The 13,074-nt window shown below is 38.8% G+C and overlaps 1 protein-coding gene across 1 annotated transcript; it reads left to right on the top strand.

Moving 5' to 3' along the window:
- The first annotated feature begins 5,941 nt into the window (after window positions 1-5,941).
- LOC130746315 (cytochrome P450 78A3-like) lies at window positions 5,942-8,199 on the top strand. The gene is made up of 2 exons (XM_057598895.1): window positions 5,942-7,076; window positions 7,222-8,199. The coding sequence occupies exons 1-2, from the start codon at window positions 6,054-6,056 to the stop codon at window positions 7,843-7,845; spliced, it is 1,647 nt and encodes a 548-aa protein (XP_057454878.1). The 5' UTR covers window positions 5,942-6,053; the 3' UTR covers window positions 7,846-8,199.
- The last annotated feature ends 4,875 nt before the right edge of the window (window positions 8,200-13,074 follow it).

Genomic DNA, 13,074 nt, shown 5'->3' with positions numbered 1-13,074 from the left:
ATACTCAACTGACAATGGCGTAGTCCGCCCAAACACACACAGAAGACGCGAGGGTCAACTCCAAAGAATTATATAAATAATAAAACCAGATATATAGGGTAATAATTATTTAGCCTCTCAGGCTTATACGTTTAGGGATAACATCCTAGGGTTGCATATATCACAATGAATATAAAGATCATAATAACAATTAGCATGCCTCAAGTAGGATAAACAGGTACCAATCACACTCAGCAACTAAGTCAGCATGTATGTTGCATGAAATGCAATGCTGGGTAACAAAATGCATTCCGGAAGAAGGATGGACACCAACGAGTCAGCCCTAACACCGGCCATAGTGGGACCATTCCGCTCGGGCGTCTCTTACACCACACAAAAGTAGTCAGATCAGCAGTGAACCCGTAGGTCTGCCATTCTGTCTGCTACTGAGGACCACCGTAGTGTCCTAAATATGGAAATCCGGGTCTTATGACCATTTTGGAATCCACCGAGGTCCGGTAATCCGCCGTGTATTAACCTCAAAATGAGTGCATGAATGCAAGTGATTAGCCAAACAACGTCTCCGACCTCACTCGACACGTCGTCACGTGTTCTAGCTAACTTATTGTCTCTAAAAAGCCTACCCTAAGGCAAATGTCGATTCTGCGACAAAATGAATTAATCAAAAGAAGAAGAATGTACTTGGGAACTCATGGTTCCCGGCTAAACTTTAGATAGCCAATCAATAAACTGCTCATCGAGCGAAAAGGTACCGAAGTACTTGGAAACTTATAGTCTCCGGCTAAACTTTAGATAGCCAAACAATAAACTGCTCATCGAGCAAAAGAGTATCAACATACTCGAAAACTTGTAAGTTCCTCAAAACTTGGACTCGATGACACTTCTCATATCTTCAAGACTAATATTCAGGCTCTAAACTCTTATCTAAAGTTGTTATCATTGTTCAAGGGGTTTAGAGATTGATTAATGTCTTATGAATTTTCTTTGAGAAAATAGATTTCGTTTAGTCTTATGATACTTCCTATGAGTTTCAGGGATCCCATAATCCCAATTAATTTCTGAGAAGGTCTCGATCCATTAAAATATAACAAGGTCCGAACTTCGTTCGTCCTTTCAAACTCTCTCAAAATCTCATAAAAATTCGGCATGACTTGCCCGTAATCCTCACTTTCCAGAAACATAGGCACGAGTGGAATAGCATCAATGAAACAGCTCAACCAATAGGCATAAACAGCATATTCCAACACATCCTAAGTTAACCATGTAGCACATAGCATGTGAATCATTTAGCACACAATATCATGGCATCAAGTACTCAACAAGTTCGGCCGAAGCCTCAGAAATCATTTCAGACATTTAGCAATTAGGTGCATAACACATAAATCAAGTCGAACTTGTCGACACCTAAAGCATTATCTAGTAATTCAGAGAGTAGCCCTCACTTGTAACTCCTCCAGCGTTTTCCTCACAACCTCCTTCACGTTCCTCGCCTTGATCTCCAGGAAACTCCTCAAAAGAACCTTAAGCCAAAATCACAGAAATCAACACATTGAGTCAGAAACTCAGCAAGCAATAAGTCCTAGGGTTACACGGTACATTACAAACTCTGTGGTACGACAATCTAACGCGTTAAGACAAGTTTTCGAAAAATCGGATTCTCCCCCCCCCTTGATATAGCTCTCGGCCACTTCCTTTAATTGGGAGGGTCGATTTTTCTTCGATCAAACTTGGTTCCTAGGTTAACATAAGCCGTAACTAAGACGGTTCTAGGCTCGGAAAAATTTTCGGATCGAAAACTGATATAGGGGTAGTTTGGTCATTATTTTTAGCTCAAAATTTCAAAATTGGATTTTTGAAAAATAAATTGGATGGGGACGTCCACAACGACGTTTATGACGACAAATCCTACTAGCACTAAGCCAAGTCGATAGATTAGAGCGTAAAGGTTGCGACTTTGCCGAAAAATGGGTATTTAAGGTAGAAATTGATCCCGGCGGCATTTCGTCGACATTCGACAAAATCTAATCCGCAGAACACGCTCAGGAGCATGCAGGGAAGAAGTTTAGACACTAAAATCAGCGTATTTGAACAGTTTTTCAAAAACCTCAAAATTTTGAACTCAGAAAGTCGTAGGAGAAGTGGACAGAAACGACGATTTGAAGGAGAGTATAGTTTACCTACCTCGAGGTCTTCGATTAGTGACGATCGGTGAAGCAAACGGGCAAGAAACGACGAAGATCCGGATCTCTCTCTCTCTCTAGGTGCTCGCGGGTTTGGTGAGGGGAAATGGGTATTTTTTTGCAAAAAATCTAATTTTCAAGCTATTTATAGGTTTTGGAAAAAAGGGAAAAATGATTTTTTTGCGATTCCGATTTTTCCTGCGCGTTCCTCTGCGCATTCTAAGATAGGTTCTGGCGACAGAATTCCAGAACTCAAAACAGGATTCTTGGAATTAAACCAAAAGATCCAAAATCGGCATAAGTCGGTGTAAGTCGGATTGTCCCGAAAAACTACTTTTTGCAGTGATCGTCGGATGAGAAAACTTCCTTCTGAAGAAAGATTAGGAATGATGAGAGAAATAGGAGAACGCGGGTGGAATCTTCTTTTGCAGCTCCGAATAGAAAAAGTCTTCATCGTTTGTCGATCTTAGGTTTTCTCGAACTATCAGGGATTCCGTTTCGGCAAACTTCCGAGAATTGGAATTTGACGTTCGTACTTTCCAGGATTTCGCATCGAAATGATTGTTTAAGGACGGAAAAGAGAAGTTCTAACATTTCTCTAAGGATTTTTGGAATTAGTTTCCATCGTGTCCTAAAGCGTAAATTAACTATTCACTAATACCTTTGACCTAGGATTAAGCGTATGTTAGTCGTGCTATAACTCTTATCGGTTTTTCGATAAATTCTTGGACTTTTCCTGAACCTTTTTCCTTCCCAAATTTATCTTAATCAAATAACTCTTTTATTTTATTCACTTATCAAAAGCGTTAAAACTTGGGCCTTACAAAAGGAGTATATGTTAAATTTTGTCCAAGGCTAGAGGGTGTGGAAAAGCTCAAAGCTTGGTAGAAGATATTTTATCCACAATGGGAAGAGAGATATTGACCAAATCACTGGCTCAAGCCATCTCTAGGTATATTGTGGGTTGTTTTTATTTACTAGTGGTATTTGTAATAATCACATATGATAAACAAGTTTTGGTGGGCACTAATCATGCATGTTGTAAGGAGAATCCATTTCGTGGATTGGAAAGCGTTGTGCATGTCTAAAAGAGAAGTACAATAAGCTTCAAAGCCTTCAATAATGCCCTACTAGCGAAACAAGGGTAAAGAATCTCCCAATGTCTGAATTCCTTAACGACTAAGTGTCTTAAAGCCATATATTTTCCTAGAACCCGCTTAATTAAGGTGAGTCAAGGCTCTTTATCAAGCTATACATGGAGAAACAGTTGACAAGCAACCTGAGTTATAAAGAAAAAGTATTATTGGAGGGCTGGAAAGCAGTGTGACATGTGTGTGTGGGAAAATAATTGTTTGTCGTACAAGCAGAATGATGTTAATGTTTGGTCACATAGGCCAGCAAATTGTGAAGTTAACTATGACGTGATTTGATTGGTAAAGAGTCACGGTCTTGGAAACATTCTCTAGTGCAACAATACTTCCTTCCATTCAAAGGATCACAAATTCTCCAACTTTCGATGTTGAACACTGATGCAAAGGATATGTTGGTGTGACAACAAAGGTGTTTGAGATTTTCAGTGTTAAATCAGCCTAATACTGTGTGACCAATAATGCTAAGGAATATGAGGGAGAAACATACCGGTTTTGGGAAAATTTGTGGAAGCTTTATATTTTTATCGACAAACACACTTCATATGGCATGTGTAGAACAAAGTTGTTCACATTCGAAGCAAATTATGGAACTAAGGTGTTAAATGCCTGATTCTGTGCTGAAGGTGATGGTTTGGAAGCTTTATATTTTTCTCGACAAGCACACTTCATTAGTCAGATGGTTGATATTCACATTGATATGGTGATGTTAACTATTAATTGTTTGAGATTTGTAGGAAATATGACAAGTATGTAGTCAACTTGAGTAAAAAATGTTAGTGTAGCGAGAGAACCAAAAGTACAACATCTCTTATAAGTTGATGACTTTGTGTACGTTTGCATTGGAGTCTGGAGGTGTTTTTTCATTAGCTGCATGAATTCTAAAGCATTCAAAGCCAAGCAACGATTTTGATAGATCAAATGTCGAATGTGCATTTTCTCATTTGTCAATTGAACCCAAGTATCCAACGATTTTCCAAATAGAGTGCTTTATGTGCTCATTTTAAAGAGGGATTTATTCACTAGGGGTGAGCATCAGGCCCATTTCGACCCGGGCCGAACAAAATCGAGCCTAAAAAAATGAACTCGGGCGGACCGGGTCGGTTGGCAGGACCCGCGGGTGGGAAAAGAAGGGTCAACACGGGTGTAAACGGTCGGGCCCGGGTGGGGAAATAAAATCCCTCAGAACCTGGCCCAACCCGAAGTAATTTTTTAATTTTTTTTTGTTTGGTTAGAACCTGAAGACTGAAATTTTATAGGCTCTTTTTTTGTTTGTTTAAGGCCCAATATTAACAGATCACCCAGTAATAAAAAAAAATTGATCTCCACTATAAAATACTATTAATAACCCTAATTCTAAAAACCCTAGTTCACCATTTCACCTTCTTCCTCAGACTAAGTGGCCGCCGCCGCCGCCACCACAAAACCAACTCTCATCCACCTTCTTCCTTAACCCAAATAACCACCACAACTGGCCTCACCTGAAACCCCCAACAATCAAATCGAAGCTTCCTTTCCTTTCTCTCCTCACAATCTTCCTTCGCTGTTCCAGATCAGGCCACCTCCGCCCCAGTCCTACCACGCCACCGCCGTTCCATGCATGTTCATCAATCGTCCCTCGATGTTCCAAATTCAAGAGGACAGCTTCGTACTCACTCACGCCACCCCACCGGCCGCCACAGCGCCGCCAAAAAGCATGTTCATCTTTTTTTTTTTCTGGTTAACCACCCGCCCCAACCCACCCGAACCGCCCGCTAACTCGTCCCACCCGAACCCGACGAAACCGATCAATCCCACGGTCGGAATCGATTTTGAAAAATGTAGATTTTCACCCGCTCAAACCCGACACTGTTCACCCGAACCCGAATCGACCCACCCGATGCTCACCCCTATTTTTCACACAATTAACCAAGTAATCATGAGACTGTCCCCTTAGGATAGCTCAAGTGGTAGGAGAGTTGAGAGACATATGAGTTGGGCCGGGTAGGGAGTCCAGGGATCAATGCCTGATATATGCAATTTATCTTTTCAATGTACAAAAAAGTAATCATGAGATTAAATTTATAATAAAAATAAATCTTGATTTATAAACAATCAATAGCGATACATTTATATATCATTTTTCTCTCCATCATTTTTTCTGACCACATCATGTTGTACATCATGTACTACTTATGTCTCTCAGTTTTTCATATCATATATATATATAGTACGAAACATTTAAAAAATAAAAAAAAGGAGTGTGACAGATTGGTAAAAGTGAAATCAAACAGTGTAGGTATAGCGCAAAGTAGCGAGTGCATAAAAAGCTTGACCCAATCTAGGAGCTTACTTTTCCAAGATTTCGTCATGCACTCGTGGCGGCGCAGCTCTATTTCTCAAAAAACAAAAAACCCCATTAATTTCATTGATAGCCCCACCATAAATAAATTAAAACCACTACTCTACTGATTAAAACAGCTAACAGTAATAACTTCCCTATAATTATCAATTTATCATCAATTTCATTCAAGTATTATTATTATTTTCCGTTACATAATATATACGGTCCCCTCTTTGTTTAGCCTATCCATAATAACGGTAATGATTTTACCGCTTCCTCTCCCTCAAAATCCCCTATATATACTCCTCAACCAACCAACCCTCTATCATACTCACACACACACTCTTCACCATCCCAACAAAACCCCTCTCCTCTTCTTAATTTCTGACACTTTGTTTAACCATGACAACCCACAACCACATTGACAACTTCTGGGTCTTTGCCTTGGTCTCCAAGTGCACACAAGAAAACATTGCATGGTCGCTTTTGGTCATGGCCTCACTCTTGCTTGCCATGACTTTCTTTTACTGGTCACACCCTGGTGGTCCTGCTTGGGGCAAGTACTACTCCTATTACCACTACTGGATCACAAAAACACCCACCTCACCTCCTAATTCTTCTCCAACAACAACAAAACAACAACCAATCCCTGGTCCCAAAGGCTTCCCTTTAATTGGAAGCATGAACCTCATGTCCAACTTAGCTCACCACCGTATTTTAGCCGCTGCAAAATCATTTAACGCCACCAGGCTCATGGCCTTCAGCCTCGGCGACACGCGAACCATTGTCTCCTGCCACCCGGACGTGGCCAAAGAGATTCTCCAGAGCTCGGTCTTCGCTGATCGCCCAATCAAGGAATCCGCCTACAGCCTCATGTTCAACCGCGCCATCGGTTTCGCCCCTTACGGTGTCTACTGGCGAACCTTGAGAAAAATCGCTAACAACCACCTCTTCTGCCCTATGCAAATCAAATCCTCCGCGCCGCAGCGCGGAGAAATCGCCAACCAGATGGTCAGCCTCTTCCGAAACAACCTCGGCTCTCCGCTGACCATCCGGCAGGTTCTCAAGAAAGGCTCCCTCTACAACATGATGTGGTCGGTGTTCGGACAGAAGTACAAGCTGGCCGAGGAGGAGACGAGCAACAACCGAATGGTGGAGGAGCTGAGTGGGTTGGTTGAGAAAGGGTACGACCTATTAGGTACCCTTAATTGGGGCGACCACTTGCCTTTCCTTAAGGACTTTGATGCTCAGAAAATCCGGTTCACTTGCTCAGAGTTGGTTCCTAAGGTGAACCGGTTCGTCGGTTCAATCATCGCCGACCACCGAGCCGACAAGAACCAGACCAACCTGGATTTCGTTCATGTCTTGCTCTCTCTTCAAGGTCCTGATAAATTGTCTGAACCCGACATGATTGCTGTTCTTTGGGTAAGTTAAACAATTCATTGTAATAAAATGTGTCTCATCCTTGTTCATTTATAATAATATAGTAGTATTAATGGGCCATGAGTGACAAGAAAATGAAAGTTGAATTGTTTTTTTTCTTAATTTTTTGAATTTTTTGTTGTTGTAGGAAATGATATTTAGAGGGACCGACACGGTGGCGGTGTTGGTGGAGTGGATACTAGCGAGGATGGTGCTGCATCCTGATGTGCAGAGGAAGGTGCAAGAGGAGCTGGATGAGGTAGCTGATGGAGGGAAAAGGGCGGTGAAGGAGGAGGATGTGGCGGCGGCGGTGTATTTTCAGGCGGTGGTGAAGGAGGTTTTGAGGCTACACCCACCTGGCCCACTTCTCTCGTGGGCCAGGTTGGCCATCACTGATACGACCATTGATGGGTACCACGTGCCAGAGGGGACCACAGCGATGGTTAATATGTGGGCCATAGCGAGGGACCCGGAGGTGTGGAGGGACCCACTGGAATTTATGCCTGAGAGGTTCATGGGAGAAGAGAATGAGTTTTCAATATTCGGGTCAGATCTGAGGCTGGCTCCATTCGGGGCGGGTAGGAGGAGCTGCCCCGGGAAGAATCTGGGTTTGACCACCGTGACTTTCTGGGTGGCGAAGCTCTTGCATGAATTTGAATGGCTGCCATTAGATGATGGCGGCGTTGATCTGACGGAGCTGCTCAGGCTGTCTTGTGAAATGGCTAACCCTCTCACTGTTCAAGTGCGTCCTAGGCGTGAGTTGAGTTGTTGAAAGAATGAAAGAAATGAGAGACTTTTTAATTTCAAGGGAAGAAAGAATGAAAATTTGGAAGGGAAGAAAAATTAGGAGTTTTAGTATGTGGCAGGGGTTTGTGGGTAGAATGATATGGGCCCATGGGCCCCATGGGCATGAATGAATGAAGGTTGAAAGAAAGAAAAATCAGGTTTGGGGCACTCTCTAGATTATAATGGTCATCAGGTTTCCTCTTTTTTCTTGGTTTAGTTTGACAGTCAAGTCTCAAGTCTCTAGTTGTCTTATTATCTATTAAGAAAAAAACTAAAAAATTCTGTTGCTATTGTATATATTGCTCAAATTAATACAAGCTTTTAAGTTTATCTCTAGTTACTCGAACGTAGCAATCTCATGTCAATTGATTTAAGCTTTTTGTGGTGTTCGGATGATGAATTGCGATAATCACTTCAGAAATTAATTTTGGTTTTCTAAAATAATACATAATGCAGTAAGGCACCAATCTAATCTTGGACTATACTAGTAGTACTTAACAAGTTTTGGTAAAACAGAGCTAGCTATGATTTTGAACATATTAATTATGTGCAGATGAGATGATGTTCAACTTGCATAGACCTTATTAATGTTTTTATTTTACATCTAGGGGTATATACTCTGAACTGAACAGAAGGTCAAGTGCTTAATTCTGTGTGCGTGTGTTGCAAGTTGGGGGTGGGGTGTGATCTATCATGCAGACACGACTTGTCAATTAAGCTATATTTTTGAATGATATGGTGAATTTGGCACTATGCAGTCACAGACAAAAAACCTTGGTCTAATCTTGGCTCAATGCCAAGTACACGGTTCACTCTGCTTTTCTTGTTTCTTGGCAATTGTGACATCTCCATTACTGTGGGTGGGGGCAATTAGCACTAGTTGTAATGTTGTATTGTCCTCTTTTCCAAATAATACACCAGCACTTTCTTTTTCACAAATTGGACCACAGATAATATGAATTTTTTTTCAAGGGGGAGGTGGTTTCAAGTAACTATCTCTGTAATTGACAGCAGGGGCAGTGGTACAATCTTACTCAAATTTAGCACCTACAGAAGGGAATGTTTTTAATTATTAGAATGTTTTTTATTAATCCACTTTTCCCGTTTTGGTCAATTTCAAATTCATTTCTTGTCAATGGATTTTTCCCTCATTTCAATGAAAATGGTTACTGTCATGATGGTGTATGATAGGTAAAAAGGGTCTTAAATGATTATGAGGGGCAACATTTTCGGCCTATAATTCAAGTCAATTCAATTTTGTTGACCATGGTCTCTCACACCACAATAACATACTTTAACTACTTTAGTAGAATTATAGATTATCTTAATTTTAATTTTACTTGGAATTAGTTCTGAAATACAGAAACGTACACACAAGCTACTCATCTAAACTTCTTCCTATGATTGATTCTGACTTTAAAATCAAGTGTGGAAGAATTTTTAGAAGTGCTAGATATCCTCCTAGAGGTGACTTCATTTTCTTACCTCTTAACTGAGATGCATGCCAATAGGCAAGTGACATAAGTAAACATGCTGTAAATCCCTCTTTAAGAATTTGGGATTTGATTTTAGCTTTTACCAATCATGACAAGAACAATATCAGCCAACTGAAACTGCCTCTTCTTCTAGTAAGTGAAGCTGAATTCAAAATCCTTGCAACCATAACAAGAAATTTTGTTCAATCAAATAAATTGACACATCTAGAACAACTTTCATACTAGCAGTGAGACTTATAAGATAAGAAGGATGGCTAGTTCATCAAAACTGGCACGTTTATGATCCTAAATGGGTCCCAACCTTGGGTAAGAATCGAAATGCATTAAATATCAGGTTCCAACTTTTTAGAAAACAACATGAATATTGCAATGACAACTCCAATTCTATGGAGGACATGGAAAAAGATACTCATGGTCTTGTTCTCTCTGTCTTTGGTTTTCTCTCCCGTTTTTCCTTTTTAATTAATGAAACAAATATGATTTATTTACTCAGCGCAGTATATTTTGACTTAGTAAGAACTGCAATGATGCTTAAAGCAAAGCTTTGATTAAGGACAGTTAAACCTAAAACACATATCACTGTCATTAACTTTATACATATATATACGGTATTGACTCATGAATACAGATTATTGTAAACTGTCAAATAAGCTAACACACTTGACTAATTATTAGTTTATATAGATAAATTGTCACATCTAACTTTTATTTAGACCCTGATTGAGTTTTCACCACTACTAGATAAGCAGTAGGAAAAAGAACACCACTCATAATCAGGATTTAACAAATTAATTGTGTTTGATTATACATTTTTGTACTGTGTGAGAAGTCCTTTTCTAAAGTCTTATTCTTATGTCTGCGAATTTTTTATTTTATATGTTGCTTACAGATCTACCATTTCCAATTTTTTGGTAATTGGCATTAAAGCATATGCTTTCACTCCATAAAATTAACATTTTCCTTTGTGCAAGTAAAATGAGCTGATTTTAAATAGATGAATGAGATCATGTCAGAGACGGACCAGTGATTGTTTTTTGTTAATTATAAGTGGTGTAATATTGGTGTTGGCTAAACTTGGTTCACTTCAATAATGTCTTTGAATTTAGGTCATAAATAAAGATTAAGCAGTCATGTCTTGCGTGTACATTGCTGATTAGTTGTTTTGCCTATTTGGCTCATGTTATTAAGAAGGTTGAAGAAACAGATGGAGCCCACAACAATGATCTAAGCAGCAATTAGGCCTTTTTCTTGTAACAAAGACTTGCTAACTGTTCATTAGGCTAATATCACAACAATTAAAAAAACAGAGAATTTGGGAATGACTTAACATGATCCCTCCCCTGATTAAGGGCTTGCCCTGTATTTCACTAGACAGAGACACTGACCTGAAAGCAAATCCAAGCACAAGGAACAAAGGGCAACTTCCCTTGTTTGGATAAGGGAACTCAAAAACAAGGATGTTTTCCAATATTCCATCATCTTCATGTCCATTTCAGTCTGATTTAATTTCATATAGAAAGATGTTTCATAACAAGGCGTGTGTTAGTTTCTCTGCTTTAATTTAATGACCTTAGATTATATATTTAAATCTGTGTATGTGGCCAATGAGGATCAGATTAGTGGTCATTTCATAGGGGTTTTTTGTTGAGGTTAAGGACCACTTAAATCACTTAATTTGGGATTGTGACATTAACATATCACAACATATTAGTGAAGTACATACAAGTAGATCCAAGTCTATTATTTATGATGACAAGGAAAGTGATCTACGTATAGAGATGAGGAACAATGTTTTATTAGAAGTGATAATACATAAACATACATTTTTTATCCGAGATCTTTAAGACATATCACTTTGTACGTAGTTGTTTTTAACTTTCACATTATAACGGTTAAAAACCGTCATAAAGTGATATGTCTAAAAGAACAAATAAAAATTGCCACAAAAATAATGTCTAAAGGATGTCCCTGTTTATTTATACTTTTCTTTTCCTAATGATGTGATTGCCTCATAAAACTTGGCATTGTGGGGGTTCAACAATGATGCAGAGTTTCATTCTTGCACTATACACAGTTGTATATTCAATGGGGTTTAGAAACAATGGATGAGAAAAAGAACAGAATGATATGTCCTTAACCTAGATTAATTATGATTGATGATAAAGATAGAGTGTACTAATAATGTTCCCTAGCTGATTTTGACATAATCTTTCCATGACAGCATTTCTACTTTGATGTGTGTCTGTATGGTGAACTTGACTATTCTCAGTATCTAATCTGATTAGGTCTCTTGGAAAATTAATGGGGCATATCCCCCATATCTCGCAGATTTGAGACCTGATTAGTGAAGATAAATGAACCAGTAAAATCTTTATAATGACATTTTCTAATTTCTATAATAATTTTGGTCCTATATCCTGATGGATCCAAGAAAGGTCTGTTTCACCTGATTGTTGCTCTCCTACACGCAAGAGGAACTTAACATAACCCTGCCTAGCTAGCAAAGAGCCTATATATATATGGTCTTTTCCCTTTTTATCATTATATAGATAAGTAGTATTATAAATTATTGGTATTTTTACTAACTGAAAATAGCGGTGGCATTGAACTTTCCCAAGTATCCATAATTGTTCTGGATACACCCAATCTAAAACCATGCATGTGCACCAATACAAGTCCAAGGTTACTAGCCTTAATCAATATGGATATGGGAGATAAGGGAGTCCAAAGAGATAACAGACTACCATTTTGGTGAAACAATGGGAGACTAAAGATACAATGGGCTAAGGAACACTGAGAAAATTAGATACCATATTTTTACCAATTAAATCCATTCGGTAGATCAATTATCTCTTATTTTTACATTCACCTTTATTAGTCATTTTTATCAAATGTGAGACTCCTACTCACATTTAAATTCCAATAATCTCTTTGCTCATGGAATAAAAATGAAAAAAAAAAATCAATGATTTTAAGTTGTATGATATAAAATAGCATGAGTTGAGAAGTCTCACATTCACTACAGATATAGCTTAATAAGTTTTCTATAAAAGGTAGAACAAACCCCATTTATAAACTAGCTTTTAAAGTAGAGTTGGGATAATCCATCTAAGAGAGTTGATGGAAAGAACATAAACTTTTTTCCTTCTCTTATTTAATTTGATAGAAAATGGGTGGAAATTTTTAAAAAAAATTATGCAATGACAAAGGTGTCCAATGAGAAAGAAGATATAAGTCAATAGGGGAAAAACATTTACCTAAAAAACATACTCTCGCTCTCCTTTCTCACAAAGGTGTCCTTTTGATGGGACTCCCTTTATTTTTAGGGTTATAGATTTTAATCTCCAACGTTAAAGAAATATACGAAAATATTCGATGTTGTTAGTGACTAGTGTTAAGTGTTGATGTGGCTCACCGAGTGCTTACAATACCAAGTTACGTGCCATCACCTCAATGCCACTTTAGAGTTTAGATTAATGAGATTTCACATCATCTCTTCTTCCTCCCTTCTTCTTCTTCCCTAATACATCCTAACAACCATCCAACCCCAATTACCACAATCTCAACGAACCATCTTCTCCCTTCTCCCTCTCTTTTTGATCCCCACATAAATCCGGTAAAACACGATGGTAACAAAGAGAGAGATAGATCACCATTACCACCATCATCTCTCTATCATCGCAATCAAATACTTTTTTTCTTCGTTAAATAGACCCTCG

The sequence above is a fragment of the Lotus japonicus genome, chromosome 3 (genome assembly GCF_012489685.1).
Source record: "Lotus japonicus ecotype B-129 chromosome 3, LjGifu_v1.2".
NCBI classification, from domain to species: Eukaryota; Viridiplantae; Streptophyta; class Magnoliopsida; order Fabales; family Fabaceae; genus Lotus; species Lotus japonicus.
This window is presented reverse-complemented; position numbering and strand designations above follow the sequence as displayed.